At 34.1% G+C, this 19,554-nt stretch overlaps 1 protein-coding gene across 4 annotated transcripts in view; it reads right to left on the bottom strand.

The window, feature by feature from the left end:
• Nucleotides 1–19,554, bottom strand: part of ZEB1 (zinc finger E-box binding homeobox 1) — a 184,758-nt gene that overhangs the window by 29,330 nt on the left and 135,874 nt on the right. For all 4 annotated transcript variants that reach the window (XM_053922085.1, XM_053922083.1, XM_053922084.1 and 1 more), the window contains one exon: nt 2,117–2,176. Coding sequence is in view for 2 of the 4 variants with exons in the window: in XM_053922083.1 (XP_053778058.1) it covers nt 2,117–2,176 (60 nt within the window). In the remaining 2 variants the exon portion in view is untranslated. The remainder of the gene's footprint in view (nt 1–2,116; nt 2,177–19,554) is intronic.

Below are 19,554 nucleotides of genomic sequence, written 5' to 3'. Positions count from 1 at the left end.
GGTTCATACAAGGTTACTCTACCTTCCAGTCATGATTTCTTTTGGGGGGAGGGGAAATTATGTATTACTTAGTACATCAAACTGAAAGAATTCATTTATTTTTTTAACTTTATTTTTGTGTACACTATTACAGATGTCTCCACCCTCCATCCCTTGCCCACCTCCACCCAGCGCTCACCCCCCTCCCTCAGGCCACCACCACACTGTCATAGGTGTCAGTGTGTCTCGCATATGCGTTCTTTGGCCAATCCCTTCACCTTTTTCCATCCAGGCCCCTCTCTCCCTCCTCCTCTATGTACCCATGCCTCAGTTTCTATTTTGTTCACTGGATTCCACATATAAGGCAGATCATGTGGTATTTGTCTCTCCCTGACTGGCTTATTTCATTTAGCATAACCCTAGTGCACTGTTGGTGAGAAAGCAGACTGGAGGACTCACTGTGGAAAACAGTATGGATGGTCACAACCATAAAAAAAAAAAAAAGAAAGAAAGAAAGAAAGAAAAAAAAAAAAGAAAACAGTATGGCGTTTACTCAAAAAAATTAAAAATGGAACTGCCTTTTGACCCAGCAATTCCACCTCTGGGAATAGATCCTAAGATTCCTGGAACACCAATTTGAAAGAATATACATACTCCTGTGTTCATAGCAGAATTCACTCATTTTTGTAGTGAAGAGCAAATTGTGAGGTGAAAAACTGTAAACTTAGAACTATGAAATGTCCTTTTTGATAGTATTTTGCTTAAAAGGGCAAACAATTTTTTGTAACTCTGGTAATAGAAGTCATCAAAGTTTAACAGTAGGTAAGAAAGTAGTTAACAGTAGATTTTTTGTGTTCATTAACGCTATTTTACTAATAACAAATATCCCAATTAAATATTTTACATAATGTATATGTTGGATGCTAAATATTTGATAACAAGCATACCTGAATACATTATTTATGTAAGTTAAACACAACCAAGTTAAAGGCAGAATATAAAATCTTAGGCTACAGACACCATAAATGATCACATATTACATTATTACTTAAATAATTTGGAATGCACCTTTAATAGCAGCACAAAGATCTACTCTGTGTTTTACAGAACTGACTGACAAATATAGCAGTGTAAATGTTTATATTATAGATGACAATCTATTCTGACACATTACTATGAAACATACTCATCTTACATAATTAAAAGTAATTTATAAGAATATATGCACTAAAATGCACTGCAAAGAAAAAGAAAACTATAAATGTTAAATCAAGGAGGAAAAAGAAAAATCAAATTTAATTAAAACTACATGAATGAAATCTCTAAATTATGGTTCAAAATATAAAATACAATTATACTCTCAAGTACGGTATTTTGAGTAAATAAGTGAATAATTTTGAATTCATTTTTGAAGTTTACGTTTTAAGAGTTCCAGCTGACTCACGTGACACAATTTAAGGGCCTAGTATTATCATATGTAAGATCTTGATTTCAGTTTAATCCTTACTCTTTTGCTTCTTAAATATGATTTGAATTCATTATAAAGGAATAGCCTTAGGTTTAAGGGAGTATGTACTTTCAATCACCTAGAGGCATACAATTTAACTTCATTTTGAAATTTTTCACTCACAGAAATCACACAAGAGAAATTTTTGATTCTCTTGTTTGCTGTGAAATGTTCATCAACTCATCAATATTAATGATTATCATCCAGTTTATAGATAACCCATATTTGCTTAATCTTTTCTGCCTTTTGTCTTGTGGGCAATTCAATGAAGATCCTGGTGACTAATAATGAAACTCATAATAATTAGATCTGCATTTCTATAACCTTGGTAAAAAGTTTGACAGAAGTTTAATCATCATTCAAATACTTATTTTTTGATTATCTGTGGATTACTTGTCACCCTTGTTGATGAAAATCTGCTCTATTGTATGAATCTATACATTTACAATTGTATTTAAAGAAATACAAACTTCTAACTTTTTTATGTAAGTATCTATGCCTAGGTATTTAAACATTTAAGTAGGACAAGATAAAAGGGGAGGAAAAAGACTAAATTCAGGACTCACAAATGCAAAAACCAGGGACACAAAGGACCTTGTTCAACAAGTATAGGAATTTCCCAGAGAGTACCTGTGCATCCTGCTTCATCGACCTGAGCTTCAGGCCCCAGGATTTCTTGTCCTTCCTTTCCTGTTAAAATCAAAGAGCAAAGGATTGAAACAGATCCATGTGTCACACTTTAACTTCTAGAAATCTGAAAAGAAAACTTTTAGATTATATTTAAATTTGGATTTTTTCCTTTTATAAGTATAGTAATTTGTCCTTGAAAACTGAAGCTTTCTAAAGAAATCAAGCAGATAGTTTTATCAAACTCACAACATATTTTAGAGATGCAAAATTAGTAAAGATTTATATACAATGCTGGGATTATAAATATATTAGAATTGTAAGCACAGTGGGATGTCAGTATTTTCTTTAGAACAGGGGCTCTACCTATACATAGTAGGATTCCTTTTTTCACTTCTTCCCCAAAACACAGATTTCTATGTTCTAGGCACTGTGCTAGATGCTTTATAAACTTATTTCCTTTAACTTTCATAACTACCTATTGTATAAGTTAAAAAAAAACCCAAACCAAATCTTGAGACTTGGGGAGGTTAAATAACTTGCCCAAGGACATGCAGCTTTCGGTTGTAAAAGTGGAATTTGAATGCAGGTCTGAACGGCTCTAAAACCTCCCTTCACTACACCCTTGCTTGTCTAACTAGAGTACCAGACAACTAGAAGGAAGACCAGACCGAACTTCGTTGTTCCCAGAGCAAACACCCTAGGCACTATGGTTCACTCTGTTCATGTCTATTCTCCTCCTCCGCCTCCTGTATGTTTACTTGCTTAGTGTTATCTAAGTAAACCAAGTGGGCTGACTCACTCTTTTATACAGAGGAAGATCTGAGAGAGTCAATATGCATATTATTTTGGCAAGCAAAAGGTATGTTTATATATTCAGGTACATTTTATTTATTATAATAATTTATTAAGAATATGTACAGGTAAGAAGACATGCTTTTTTTGAAAATGGGTACAGAGTATATATTATATTATCAGAATACTGATGAAGTCATAGTAAAACATTGAGTAGTCATCTGTACCCCAAAGAAATCCCATTGAATGTCAGTCAAAAACCTTGATTTAGATTTCCCCTAAGTTTGATAACTGAATTGAGAAATAGAACACTAATCCAGTAAAATCTTTGCTCACATTAAAGCATGTATTTCTGTAAGTGCCCTGGATTATTAGGTGGATTTATTCGGCAGATTTTCTTTACTCATTAACTTTTATACTAGTATTTAAAGATGATCACTGTGTGGAAAAATAGTTAAAACATGCACAAACCTCTTTAGATTAGCATAGAAAACACGTATAAAGTAGATAACAATGACATCAACTTGCACTAAAGAATTCTCAGTTTATGCTTGCCATCACCAAAATGGCAACGTAAAAATCCCTGGCATGGTGTGTCCAACACCATCAGACAAGTAAAGTGTTCGCTAGGCATCTGAGACCCTCTAGTATCCTTCTCCCTCTCTCCAAAGCATCTACTTAACCTAAAATAATAAACAATAAGACGACTGGGTAGTTATATGATAATCATACATTATTATATGTCTATGCCCTCTATTTTTTCTTAAATGAAAATCAAAACTATCAGTTACTTCTTACTAAGGTGGAAGATAACACTGACAATAAGGGTTGAAAAGATATTTTGGAAATTATTATTTTTTTACTTACAGTTTCTATCATAAATAATTTAAACCCTGCCTACGGTACAATTATTTATTCACTTCTTCAATCTTTCATTTCTGCTTGGATTAAAATCTAGGCTCCTTCCTTAAATGAACATTTAACATAGTTCAGACTTATTTACCACAATTAAAAAACTGGAAGTCTCCATTCCTTCCCTCATTATTGAGGCTAGAATTTGGGTTCAACAACTAAAACGTGCTGACTAATGAAAACAGAAAGATCCTAATGCTTGCCTGCAATGTGAATACACTTCTTTTAGTGCTGAGTACTGTCCAGGACAGGCTCTTTCCTGCTCTGTCCACAGACTAGCGTGAGGACATTCTGGAACAGAGACTGTTCTAAATACTTTCCGAGTAGCATTCTTCCTCGTGTGTTTTGATCTTCTAGCATAGGACATGTAAGAGGAGGAAAACAGTAGAGTACACTTGTACATAAGATTTTCTCTCCTGTAAGACTTAATAATGTCAGCACATCATGAATGACTAACCTACATGCAATTTAGAAAGGAAAGATAGGATGCTTCTAAGGTTTTGCTTTAGTCTAAATTCAAAAGAAAATATATAAATAAGAAAATCTTCTTAATAACAAGACTTTATTTTCAAATCATGGCAAAATTTAGTTGAAAAATAAGTCATGAAATACTATTCAGCAATGAAAAGGAACAAAGTATACGTGCAAAAACTTAGATGATCTTCAAGAAATTGTAGAAAGTGAAAAAAAGCCAATCCGAACAGATTTATATACTGTATGATTCCATTTATATAATATTCTTGAAATGGCAAACTTATAACATGTAGACCAGATTAGTGGTTGTCAGGGGTTAGGGATGGGACAGGGGAAAGGGGGGTGTATGAAAGGCAATGAGGGAGCCTTGTGATGAAATTGTTCTGTATCTTGCCTGTATCACTGTCAATATTCTGGTAGTGATATTTTACTATATTTTTGCAATGTTACCATTGGGGGAAACTGGGTAAATGGTACATAGGATATCTACATTATATGTGAATCTAAAACTACTTGTGAAGTACTTGTGACTCTATAATTACCTCAAAATTAAAAGTTTAATTTAAAAAAGTCAAAGGAAAATATCACAAATTTAGATAAAAATGGCAACGCTTGTTTATTTTGCATTAAGATGAAATTCCTAGTAAGTAAAAACAAAGATGGCAAATGCAATCCATTTTAATTAAAAATCCAGAGTACTTAGTATCTATGGTAGGATAAAACAGCCCAAAGTACAAGACTGATTATTTAATACAGGACATATACTAAATTCTGAAAACTCCATTTTTAAAATTCATACTGATGTGTTTCTAACCATTTCTAACTATATGTTTGTGGGAATATTTTACAATAATCTCTAGTAAGGCAAAGTATGTGGCTAACTGAATCAGATTTTCCTTTCCTGCTTTCCTCTCTTCCTCTACAATACACATCCACACATGTCATACACATTTGTGCCTGCCTTTCCTCAAGCTGTTCCCTCTGCTTAGGATTCCATTCCCCTTTCCATCTGAGTAACTTCTACTAGTCTTGTTCATGTCTTTCTCATTTTTGTCTTCCCTGTTCCTGCTCTCTACTCTCCTACTCTACTACTGTCCCTGATACAGAAATAGTATACAAAAAGCAACCATTTAAAATTTTTACAAATTTAATAAAAAACACAAGCCAATAGATTCAGGAAGTTAACTGAATCTCAAACAGAATAAAGCCCCCAAAACCCAGGCCCAAACTGTTAATCAAACTCAGAGAACTAAATTAAAAAATCATGGAAAGAGCCATAAAGGAACAATGATTTAAAAGACAGCAGATTTATCATTGAAATCAAGTATTCCATAAGGAAGTGAAACATTTTTATAGTTAAAAGAAAAAACAGCTGTCTACCCAAAATTCTATATCCAGTAAAATATACTACACTTCATAAACAAAGAAAAAATGAAGACATTCTCAGATGAAGGAAAACTAAGAAAGTTCACTGCCAGTAGACCCGATCTAAAAGTACTAAAGAAAAATCTGCAGGAAGAAGGGAAAATTATGTTAGAAGAAAACTTGAAAAGTCAGGAATGAAAGAGAACAAAAGAGATGATATAGTCCATATGATAAGTACAACATAAAGGAGGGAGGGTAATGGGTCCCCTAAAAGGGACAAGTTTTCTGTATTTCGCCTGGAGAGTGTAAAATATTAGTTTTAATCAGACTGAAAATTTAAGTAAGTACATACATTCTGATCTATAGAGCAACTCTTAAATTCTATATAAAGAAAATAAAAGATAAAATAAATAAAAACGGAATATTGAAACATATTTAAATGGTGTAAAATAGGGCAGGAAAGGAGAAACAAAAGAATGAAAAAACAGAGGGATCAAACAGAAAACAAATATTATACAATGGTAAACTTGAATCCAAACATCAAAAGTTATATTAAATATAAATACTCTAAAAAAGCCAGTTAAGGAACAGGTATTTTTCAGAATAAATTTAAAAAGCCAAGTTCCATCTATAGCTCTTTACAAAACAGTTATTTCATATCTAATGATATGGGTAAGTTTCCTTGAAAAACTGAAAATGGAACTGCCTTTTGACCCAGTGATTCTGCTGCTGGCAATGTACCCTACAAATCCCAAATCACCAATTCAAAAGAACTTATGCACCCCTGTGTTCATAGCAATGCTATTTATAATAGACAAGCACTGGAAACAGCCTAAGTGCCCATCAGTTAACGAGTGGATCAAAAAACTGTGGTACATTTACACAGTGGCATACTATACAGCAGAAAAAAAAGAAGGAACTCCTACCTTTTGCAACGGCATGGACAGAACTGGAGATTATGCTAAGTGAAGTAAGTCAGTCAATGAAAGACAAATATCATGTGATCTCACTTATAGGAGGAATCTAATGAACAAAATAAACTAATGGGCAAAATAGAACCAGAGACATAGAAACATGGAACAGACTGAAAGTGACCAGAGAGGAGTGGGGTAAGGGATAATGGTAGAAAGAAGGGGAAGGGACTAGTCAAAGAACATGTATGAATGACCCATGGGCATGAACAATGGTGTGGGGACTATGGGAGTGGAGTGTGGGCCAGGTGGAGGAAGGCAAAGAGGGAAAAATTGGGACAAACTGTAGCAGAACAACAATAAATCATCATCACCAAACCCTTACTATATGAAATGTTAAAGGGACTTATTAAAGAGAAAGAAGATCAAAACTATGAACAGTAAAATGATAACAAACTCACAACTATCAACAAATGTACCTGAAACAAAAACAAAAACTAGGCAAACAACTAGAACAGGAACATAATCACAGAAATGGGGATCACATGGAGGGTTATCAGCGGGGATGGGTAGGGAGAATGGTGAAAGGTATAGAAAATAAGAAGCATAATTGGTAGGTCAAAATAGACAGGGGGAGGTTAAGAATAGCATAGGAAATGGAAAAGCCAAAGAACTTATATGTATGACCCATAGACATGATCTAAGGTGGGGGAATGCTGGAGTGAAGGGGGCTATTAGGGCGGAGAGGGATAAAGGGGAGAAAAAATGGGACAACTGTAATAGCATAATCAATAAAATATACTTAAAATCCATGGGTCAAAGAGGAAAATGAAAAACAACATATCAAAATTTATGGGGTATACCTAATGCAGTGCTTAAAGGGTAATTTATAGTATTAAATACTTAAGATGTAAAAGTAAATCTTTTTTCTGCTCCATCCATCAAAAAAAAAAAAAAAGAAAGAAAGAAAAGAAAAAGGACTCTAAGACATGGACAACAACGTGGTGATTGCAGGGGGAGAGGAATGGGTGGAGGTGAAAGAGGGTATAAGGGGGATAAATGGTAGTGGAAAAAATACAATAAAATTAAAATAAAAAAGAAAATCTCAATTCAAAATTCTAAGCTTCTGTGTTAAAACATAAAAAAGAGCAAAACAAACCCAGAGCAAGCAGAAGGTAGTAATAAAGAGTAGAAATCTATAACATTAAAAATGTATATAAAATAGAGAAAAACAATGAAACAAAAAGCTGATTCTTTGGAAAGATTAATAAAATTGACAAAGGTGTAGTAAGACTGACAAAAAAAGAGGGAAACCACAAATTATTAATATTACAAATGCAAAGGGAGTATCACTATGGAACCAGCACATACTAAAAAAATAATAAGGGACTACTATGAGTTCAAATAGTAAACATTATAATATACATTTCTGACTCTTAAAGAATTTATTCATGTAAAAAAATAACTGATAAGGGATATAGTTTAGCTATGGATTTCTCATGTGAAAATGACATTAAAAATGTCAATGTTTACCACCAAGCAAAGTCAAATCATGTTCCGTCACCATGTATTTGACCTCTGTACCCTTTACTACCACCCACGTATCACAGAAATGAACACTTAAACCTACATAATCTTATTAACTAATGTCACCCAATAAATTTAATAAAACCAAATGTAAACACAACTGTCTTTGAACATCAAAAAAATGTGAAAAAAATTTAAGAAAAGGTTGTTTTCTTTTTTTTAATTTTTAAATTTTTATTGTTACCAATATGTCGGAAATTACATTGTTTTTAATTACTTACACTTAAAATGAAAAATTTTATATGTCCCCTAAGCAACTGGTGAGGCAGTACATGATCCGTTTACCAAATATAAATCAGGAAGATTAATGACAGTATCTCCTGGGGTGGGATGAAAGTATTAAAGTTGAGACAGTATATCCTTAGTGCTCTACCAGGCATGTAGGAAGTGCTATGTAGTTGTTAGTTATTTTCATAAAAGACTTTAAAGATTTGCATCTTTAGAGACATAAATTTAAAAACTTCAAATTGGGCCAATTCCTCAAAACCTATAAACTACTAAAACTTATCCAAGATAAAATGGCTAACCTAAATGTCCTATAACTATTTTAAAAACTGAATTTGTAGTTTAAAACCTTCCCCTAAATCCATACCAAACAAAACTCCCGGCCTAAATGGTTTTACTTACAAATTTTATCAGAACACTTAAAGAAGAGACAGCACTAAATTCAAACAATCTTTCCAGAAAAAATAAGAGAAAGGAACACTTTCTAATTCATTTTATGAGGTAAGGATTACCCTGATACCAAAACCATATAACATCAGTACAAAAAAGAGAAAATGATAGACCAGTATCTCTCGTGATCATTGATACAAAAAAATACAAAGACAAATTCAGCAATATGTGAAAAAAAATGACTAAGTAGGGTTTTCCAGGGAATCCAAGGGCGGTTCAATATTTGAAAATCCATTAATGCATTTCACTGTATTAAGAGGCTAAAGAAACAAAATCACAGTATCATTAACTGATGTAGAAAATGCATCTAAATTTGAAAAAAACTTCAACATCTGTTCAGGATGAAAACTCTCAGCAAACTAGGAAGAGAAACTTAGTTTGATAAAGAGGATCTACAACAAATCTACATCTAACATTCTTAAAGGTCAAAGGCTGAACGAATACTTAGCCTCTAAAATTGGGAAAAAGGAAAATCGTCACTCTCATCACTCCTGACAGCTTGTAATAAGTCAATAAAAATATAAGGTATACATATTAGAAAGGGAGAAACCAATCTGTCCATATTTGAGAAGACTGTCTACATAGAATTCCCAAGGAAATTTACAAAAAACTCCTAGAACTACCAAGTCTATAGGATCCAAGATCAACACACAGAAATCAACCATATTGCTTACTATGTAACAGCCATGGAAACTAAATTAAAAATAAAACATTTGCAACAATTCCTACTGCCAAAAAATAATACATAGATGTAAATCTCACAAAATATGTTCTTTGTGTTTTGTAGTATTTTGAAAATACAAAACACTGATCAAAGAAGACCTATGGCAGGATAAAAAAAAAATCAACATAGAAAAATCAGTTGCATCTTTAGACACTAAGAATGAACTATGTGAAAAAGAAATGTAAGTCTCATTTACAATTGCATCAAAAACAATAAAATACAAAAGAATTTAACAAGGAATTGAAACATATGCACATTTAAGACTATAAGACATTGATGAAATAAACTGAAGAAAACACAAATACATACAAAGATATCCAGTGTTTTTGAATTTTGGAAGAATTCATATTGTCAAAATGTCCATACTACGCAGAGCCATGTATATATAGATTCAATGCAATACCTATCAAAATTCCAATGGCATTTTTTACATAAACAGAAAAAAATCCTAAATTTAAACACCATCACAAAAGACCCCAATAGCCAAAGCAATCTTGAGAAATAATGCAGTATGTGTCACACTTCCTAATTTCAAATTATATCTAAGGTTATAGTAATTGAAACAGTATGGTACCAGCATAAAAACAGACATGTAGGACTGATGGAAAAGAATAGAGAGCCCAGAAATAAACTCCTTCATATATTGGTCAATAATATTTGACAGAGGAACCAAGAATACTCAAACGGGGAAAAGACAGTCTCTTTAACAAGTACCGCTGAGAAACCTGGATATTCACATGGAAAAGAACAATACTCAACTCCTATCTTACACAATTCACAAAAATTAACTTGAAATGGACTGCAGATTTCAATATAACATGAAGCCGTAAAAATCCTAGAAGAAAACATGGGAGAAAAGTTCCACGACACTGGTCTCAGCAATGATTTTTTATTGGATATGACATCAAAAGCACAGGCAACAAAAAAATAAACAAGTGGGACTACAAATTAAATCTTCTCCATGGCAGCAGAAACCATCAACAAAATAAAAAGGCAACCTGTGGACTGGAAGAAAAAGTCTGAAAACCATACACTGCATCTGAAAAGGGGTTAATATTAAAAATATACAAAGGACTTAAACAACTTGACAGCAACAAAACAAAATAACCAATTTAAAGATGAGAAAAGACATGAACAGGCATTTTTCCAAAGGAGACGTAGAAATGGCCAACACACACATGGAAAGGTGTTCAACATTACTTGTCATTAGGAAAATACAAATCAAAACCACTTTGAGATATCACCTCGCACCTGTCAGAATGGCTATTGTTGGAAAGACAATGCTGGTGAAGATGTGGAGGAAAGGAAACCCTCATACATTGCTGGTATGAGATTGTAAATTGGTGCAGCTACCATGAAAAACAGTACAGAGGTTCCTCAAAAAAATTAAAAATAGAACTATTGTTTTAATTAGTAATTCTCTCCCCATATATTTATTTAAGTACTTATATCCATATGGATGCATGGATATAAATGTCTAATCACTATATTGTACCCTTGAAACTAATATAATATTGTATGTCAACTATAATTAAAAATAAATTAAAAGTATATGAGGTCTGTTCAGAAGGTATGCAGCCATGTAACATGAAAAAGAGTCATTTATTGAAGAAGATACAAGAAACATCACCCTCAGGACAACGATACCTCAGTACTCTTCAAAGTAGGCACCTTGGGACCTCACACAGTTCTCTCAATCACCATCAGCTGCCCCTTTACATTTTCCTGAATCTCATCTATGGTCTGAAATCTCTTTCCTCTCAAAGATGATTTTAGTTTTGGGAAAAGCCAGAAGTTGCAGGGTGCCAAATCTGGGCTGTAGGGGGCTAAGTCACCTGGATGACTTGATGTTTTGCCAAAAAACTTTACACAAGATGTGATGCATGAGTGGGCACGTTGTCGTGATGAAGCTGCCAATCACCAGTTGCCCATAGCTGTGGCTTTCTGAATCATCCAAATACTTTTTGTGGAGGATTATTCAAGCTTAACAGAAAATCTGATGCAGATTTGTTGCTCTACTCGCTCAGCCATTTTGAATGCAACAGCCACACAGTACACCCGCTCAGTCAATGGTACCTACCACCACCAGTGACTAGTACAGTGAAATCAACATTGTTCATGCATACGTACTCCAATCCACTCTCCCTGGCTGCCAGGTTACACTGATGTTGCAAAAATCACTCCTGTTATATTAACAATGGCTGGACTTTTTCTGGACAGACTGTATGTACACACACATACACACATACACACACGGTTGCCAAAGTCTGGAGAGGGGTGCAGGGTGGGAAAAATGGCAATTAGAGGGCACAAACTTCAGATATAAGACGAGTAACTTCTGGGAATTTAATATCCAGCATGGGGAATGTATACTTTAATTATATACTTGAAAGTTCTAAGAGAGATCTTAAATGTTCTCACCACACACACAAATATGGTTAACTATGTGAAGCAACATATGTGTTAACTAACCTTATTATGGTAATCATTTCATCATATAAACATACATTAAAGCACATTGTACATCTTAAACTTACACAATGCTATATGTCAAATATATTTCAATAAACCTGGAAAAAATAAAAAGATTTTCTCATATGCACAAGAAATCAAAGAAGATCTAAATTAATGAGAGACATACCATGTTTATTAATTAGAAAACTCTTTAACACAATAAAGGTATTTGTTCTCCCCAAATTGATCTATATATTTAATGAAATTTAAATCAAATTTCCAGGATTTTTATATAGAGAAGATTATTCTAAAATTCACATGGAAAGGAAAAGGAACTACAAGAGTTAAAACAATTTCCTAGAAGAAGATGTTGGAGGAATAACATTATCTAATTTTAAGTCTTGCCATTAAGAAGCATTAATAAGATGTGGCACTGGCAAAAGGACAGACACACAGATCAAGAGAACAGAGTCCAGAAATAGCTCTCTGCCCCAAATACAGACAATTTCTGACAAAGGTACAGGGTAATTCAATAGGGAAAGGATAATCTTTTCAACAGTATGGAAACAATTAGACATCCCTATCCAAAAAAATGAACTGCACCTCAATCTTCTATCTTACAAAAAATTAACTCAAAATGGATAATAGATCTAATAAAAAAGTGGAGGACAAAAAGGAGAAAATCATGGTGATCTGGGGTTAAGCAAAGAGTTCTTGAACATGACACTCAAAGCATAACAGATAAAAGGAAAAATTGACAGAATGAGCCTAATCAAAATCTAAAAGTTTTGTCCTGGCCAGGTGGCTCAGTTGGTTGGAGCATCACCCCATACACCAAAACGCTGAGGGTCTGGTTCCTGGTTAGGGCACATATCTAGGTTGTGGGTTTGATCGTGGTCGGGGTGCATATGGGAGACAGCCAAAAGATGCTTCTCTCTCATATCAATGTCTGTCTGTTTGTCTGTCTGCCTGTCTCTCTGATTTAAAAATCAATAAACATATCCTCAGGTAAGAATTTTTTAAAAATCTAAAAGTTTTGTTCTGTGAAAGGCTAGTATAAGAGAATGAAAAGACAAACTACAGACTGGGAGAAAATATTTACTACACCTATAAGGAATGATAAAAACAATAATAAAATAAAATAAAATACGCTGATTAGAAAGTGCACAAAAGACATGAACAGACTCTTCACTGAAGAAGATATACAGATAACGATTAAGCACATGAAAAGAGGTTCAAATTCACCAGCCATTAGGGAAGTGCAAGTGAAAACAACACCTAGTATAAAAAACACACCTATTAGAATGGGTGAAGTAAACAACTGATAAAGTCAAATACTGGCGAGGATGTGGAGAAAGTGGATCTTTCATGTATTATTAGTGGGATGGTACAGCATCCCTGGAAACAATTTGGTATTTTCTTAAAACATCAAATATAAACTTAATATATTACCCTGAAACACCACTTTTAGGTATTTGCCCTAGAGAAATAAAAGCCATATACGTGTCTATAAAATGGAATAATACTCAGCAATAAAAAGGCAAACTACTGCTGCAATAACTTAAATGAGCCTCTAAGACATGCTGCTGTATGAAAGAAGCCTGATATAAATGTTTTATACTATATGGTTTCCTTCACATGATGTTCTCAAAAAGACAAACTAGTGACAGAGAATAGATCATGGTTGCCAGGGTTTGTGGTGGGGGGATGGTATGACTAAAAAGGGGTAGCATGAAGGACCAAAAAAAAAAAAAAAAAAAACAAGAGATCTATGTGGATTGGTGCTGATGCTGTGATGAAAGCACCTCCTTATTGCTCTCTATATGTACTTCACATAAAATGTTACAATGTATGCATGTATGTGTATATATGTATATATATTTCCTGTTGGACTTATAAGTAAAAGAAAATAATAGTATGCTTTGAAGTTAGAGACCTAGGTCTTAATCTTGGACTTCCATATTTAATGTGTCATCCTGGCAAGGTATTTAATCTTTATGAACCTCAGTATCCTTATTTATAAAATGGAGCTAATATCTACTACACAAAGTTGTTATAAAAATGAAAAAAAAAAGTATGGGGAAGCAATTAGCTCTAGGCCTGCACAGGTGCATTTACTCAGTATTATTTTTCGTAGCTAATATGCAAAAGTTGGAATTGCAACTGAATGTTCATTTATTGTGTCAGCCTTCCCAGTTCTCCAGTTTTTCAGAAAAGAGGCAAGTCTCTCAAAACTCAAACCAGACCTCGCTAGAGAAGTCCTCGTGAAAGGCAGAATTAGCCCAATTCATCCTTGTTCCCAAAGTTCAAGTTATTGAAACCAGCTCGGCAATGGTAGAAAAGTAAACTGGCATCCTGCAGTGTGGAGGGAGATCAACAGGACCCTGAAGTATGTGATTTATTGCCATTTTATCATTCACATTTTTGATCTCTCCTTCTTCAAGAAATTCCTTTAACATATGTCTGGTAATACTGATTTGGTGGTGACAAACTTCTTTAGTTTTTTTTCTTGTCTGGGAAATTCTTTATCTGTCCTTCAATTCTAAGTGATTGCCTTGTTGGATAGAGCAGTCTGGGTGGTAGGTCCTTGCTTTTTTCATCACTTTGAATATTTCTTGGCAGTCTCTTCTGTTTTGCAAAGTTTCTGTTGATAAATCAGCTGGAAGTCTGATGGGAGCTCTCCTGTCAGTAACTAACTGCTTTTCTTTTGCTGCTTTTAAGACTCTTTGTATTTAAACTTCTGCATTTTAATTATGATGTATCTTGGTGTGGGCCTCCCAGGATTCATCTCCTTTGGGACTCTCTGTGTTTCCTGTGTTCCAGGCTTATCTAATATTTTCCCTACCTCAGTTCAAGGATCAGCCATTTATGCAAGAAGCTTTGGTATTCTATTGGAATGGGATTTGATCCCAGATAAAAAAAAGTGGAACTCAAAGGGGAAAAAATTAAGAAGTACATATTGGTAGTTACAAAACAGCCATGGGGATATAAGGTACATCATAGGAATATAGTCAATAATACTGTGATAACTATGTATGGTGCCAGGTGGGTACTGGAAATATCAGGGTAACACTTTGTGAAAAGTACGTGACTGTCTAACCACTATGTTGTACACCTGAAAGTATGTTTAATGTTTAATGTAAGCTATAATTGAAAAATAAAATAAAAGATGAGACATAGTGGTATAGTGAAGACTTGAAGCCTGTCCCGAGTTTTTTCTATAACATCACACAACACTTTTGGTTGAAAAAGTTTCCAAAGAGTAGTAGGTTAAACTGAATCTTGAGAGATGATTACAATTAGGCTCAGTACTGAATTATACAGCAAAGGATACGTTCTTGGCATAGGTTACTTAGTGTTTTATTATAACTTGTGCCGCCAAAAGCCTTATTGCTATGATTATAAGATCAGAATTTTAAATATATTTATCATAAAGACATTTTCATTGTCTTGGCATTTTTGTAAAAAACTTTAAGTCAAAAATGTGTAAGTCACTATTACTTGGGATCATTTTTTAAATTAATCAATTTCAAAACATTAAGAAATAGCTAATATATTAAACAATATGTATATTATTGGAATAGTTTTATCTAATTGTAAAAACTAAAATAGGAGGGGCCTATAAAACAGGTATCTCAAAAGTAAAACTGTATATATTTAAGAACATTTAACTGACACAGGCATGAGAGTTTTTGGCTGAACCACAAAAAGCTCTTGTAAGATGAGGATAGATATGTTGAAACATTACCTATTTATATTATTTCCCCTACAAAGAAAACATAAAGTTGAAAATACTTTAAGACAATAGGATTTAATGAACCCAAAAATTTTGTTTATTTTTGGACATGAACATGTCATAGTTTATTTAATATCTACAATAAAAATGTTTCTTCAATAAAATCATTTTTCTAAGAATCTGGTATTTCATTCACAGATAACTTAAAAAACTTATTATAATTAATATTTCAATAGCATATTTTATTTTTCAATATACTTTAGATCCTTGATTCACACTACACTAACAGATGTGTGAATATCAGTTTCTAGCACAAGCTAAATGCCAATGATCCCTTTCTTCTTTATTGTTTCCCCTTGAAAGTCTTTAAAATAAATAATTGTCATGGATGGTGTTGCTTCTTTCAGCTCAGCAATGGTAAAGGGCCTCTGCTTCACTACTCCTTGCTTGTCCTCAAGTAACTAGACACAAACTCTATTGAACAACTGAACTGGCCTTCTAAACTTATTGAATACTTCTGAAAACCTAAGTTGCAGCTACTCTACTTCCTAACTACACATTGCTAATCTCTTGTATTCAATAGCAGAAAATTTTACATATTTATGTCTTCTTGAAGGTAGAATAATGATATGATCAAGACATCCTACAGGCTCTCTCCTCTTCTCTCTTCCCTTTCCTCCCACCCTCCCTCCTTCCCTTCCTCTCTTTCTTTCTTTCCATTGGGTAGTAGTTTAATAGGACACACGCACACAAAACAAAAAGACATGAAACAGCAGTGGAAACAATTCTCATGAAAGAATAGAACCTGAAAGTAACTGAATAAAGTGAAGCTCTACCCAGGACATTGACTGCTCCTTAGAGTAAACTCTTGTGGTAATTAAAGTTTTCTGATTCTGCTTCAGGATCATCTTGGTTTGGTCAACCATATCCAATTTGACAGATAATTTTTCAAATTCAGCCACAATATCATTGTGAGGAACCATAAAGCAATTCAAGAACAGAATTCTGTTCGGATCTGAAGTCATAAGTTTTCATATGAATGCATGACTGAGGGCCACTTAATGGTAACTAACTAAGTAAACTATTAAGAATTACTAACCTTGATATTCATGAATTTAAATTAATTTACTGTGGATTGTGGTCTAATATTCTACTTGGTTGCCTTATATTACTGGACAGTGCTGCTAAACTTCTGTTCATGTTTTCACAAACATATTTTAAACCAGGGGTCCCTGGGACTGGTGTGTGGCCTGTTGCAAAATTTGATGCAGATTTGTTGCTCTACTCGCTCAGCCCTTTTGAATGCAATGGCCACACAGTACACATGCTCACTCAATAGCTTATACTGCCCCCACTGACTAGTACAAGTGAAGTCATCATTGTTCACGTATTTGCATTCCAGGCCACTCTCCTTGGCTGCCAGGTATACTGATGTTGTGCAAACTGTTCTCGTTATATTAACAATGGCTGGACTTTTTCCAGACAGACCTTGTATGCACCCCTATGTTCACTGCAGCATTATTCACGGTGGCCAAAACCTGGAAACAACTGAAGTGTCCTTCAATAGAAGACTGGAGAAAGAAGATATTATACGTATATACAGTGGAATACTATTCAGCCATAAAAAAGGCAGAATACTGCCATTTGCAACAACATGGGTAGACCTTGAGAATATCATGCTAAGCAAAATAAGTCAGTCAGAAAAAGCTAAGAACCACATATGTTACTCATATATGAGATATAAAACTGAAAACTGATATAGACTATAAGTATGGTGGTTACCAGAGGGAAGGGGGTGGTAAAGGGTAAAGGGGACCTAATATACGGTGATGGAAGATGATTTGACTTTGGGTGATGGGCACCCAATGCAATATACAGCTCATGTATCATAGAAATATACGCTTGAAACCTATGTCAACAGAGTAAATTTAATTTTTAAAAATCACCATAAAACTGCTTTAATAATATCCTACAAATTTTGAAATGTAGTATTCTTATCATTTAGGTCAAAATATTTCTTCATTTTCATTATGATTTCTGTACTAATCCATGAATACACATTCAAAAGTGTTTGTTTCTTAAAATTTATAAATGTAATTTTCTATTTTATTATTTTCTTCTTTTTATTCAGTTACAATTGTCTGCATTTTCTCCCCATCCCTCCACCCCACCCCAGCCAGTCCCACCTCCCTCCCCACCTCTACCCTCCCCCTTGATTTTGTCCTTGTGTCCTGTATAGTAGCTCCTATAGACCCCTCTCCCCCCCAACCCCTCCCCACTCCCCTGTGGCTATTGTTACATTGTTCTTAATTTCAATGTCTCTGGTTATATTTTGTTTGCTTTTTTCTTTATTATTTTCTAGTTCAATCATATTGTGTTTAAGAACATGCTCTGTATGATTTTATCCTTTGAATTTTGCCTAGATTTGCTTTATTACCCTGTATATGCTCTATTTTTATAAATATTCCACACTTCAAAAAATATTTACTTTGCAATTACTAAGTACATTGTCTATATACCCTACTCATGTTTTTAAATCTCCTATATATTCATTTATTTTGTGTGATTACACTATCAATGACTAACTGAGGTGTGTTGTATCTTCCGCAGTGTAGATCTTTTTTTTTCTTGGAAATTGCCTATTTTTTCTTTATATATATTTTAGGCCTTGTTATTAAGTACAAATATATTTATTTATTATTTTTTATTGTTCTATTACAGTTGTCCCAATTTTCCACCATTGCTCTCCCCTGCCCCACCCACCTCCTGTTCCCACAGTCAATCTCCACTCTGCTGACCACGTCCATGGATCATTTATACTTGTCCTTTAACTAGGCCCTTCCTCTTCTTTCCTCCCTTAATCCCCTCTTCCCTCTGCTCTGGTCCCTGTCAGTCTGCTCCTTGTTTCCAAGTATCTGGTTATATTTTGCTCATTTGTTTGCTGTGTTCATTAGGTTCCACTTATAGGTGAGATCATATGGTATTTGTCTTTTGCCATGTGACTTATTTCAGTTAGTGTAACGCTCTCCAGTTCCATCCATGCTGTTGCAAAGGGCGGGAGTTCTTTCTTTCTGCAATGTAGTATGCCATTGTGTAAACATACATATCAGTTTTTTGATCCACTCATTTACTGATTGGCACTTAGGTTGTTTCCAAATCTTGGCTATTGTAAATAATGCTGCTATGAACATTGGGGTGCATAGGTTCTTTTGAATTGGTATTTCAGGATTATTAGGGTATAATCCCAGGAGTGGAATTGCTGGGTCAAAAGGCAGTTCCATTTTTAGTTTTCTGAGGAAATTCCATACTGTTTTCCACAGTGGCTGCACCAGTCTGCATTCCCTGGACTGGATGGCTTCACAAGCAAATTTTACCAAATATTGAGGGAAGAGCTAACTCCTATCCTTCTCAAACCATTCCAAAAAATTCAAGAAGAGTGAAGACTCTCAAACTCTCTTTATGATGCCAATATTATCCTAATTCCAAAACTATGTAAAGACACAACAAAGAGAGAAAACTGTAGGCCAGTATTGATGATGAACTAGATGCTAAAATCCTCAGCAAAATATTGGCAAACTAGATCCAGCAATACATTAAAAAGATCATACACCATGATTAAGTGGGATTCATCCCAGGGATGCAAAGATGGTATAATATTCACAAATCAATAAACATTAATACACAACATAAAAAAAAGAAAGACAAAAATCATATACCATATCAGTAGACACCAAAAACACATTTGATAAAGTACAGTACCCATTTATGATAAAAACCCTGAGCAAAGTGGGAATAGAGGGAGCATACC

Source organism: Desmodus rotundus, chromosome 4 (genome assembly GCF_022682495.2).
Source record: "Desmodus rotundus isolate HL8 chromosome 4, HLdesRot8A.1, whole genome shotgun sequence".
NCBI lineage: Eukaryota > Metazoa > Chordata > Mammalia > Chiroptera > Phyllostomidae > Desmodus > Desmodus rotundus.
The sequence above is the reverse complement of the archived record's forward strand: the minus strand, read 5'-3'. Positions and strand labels throughout refer to the sequence as shown.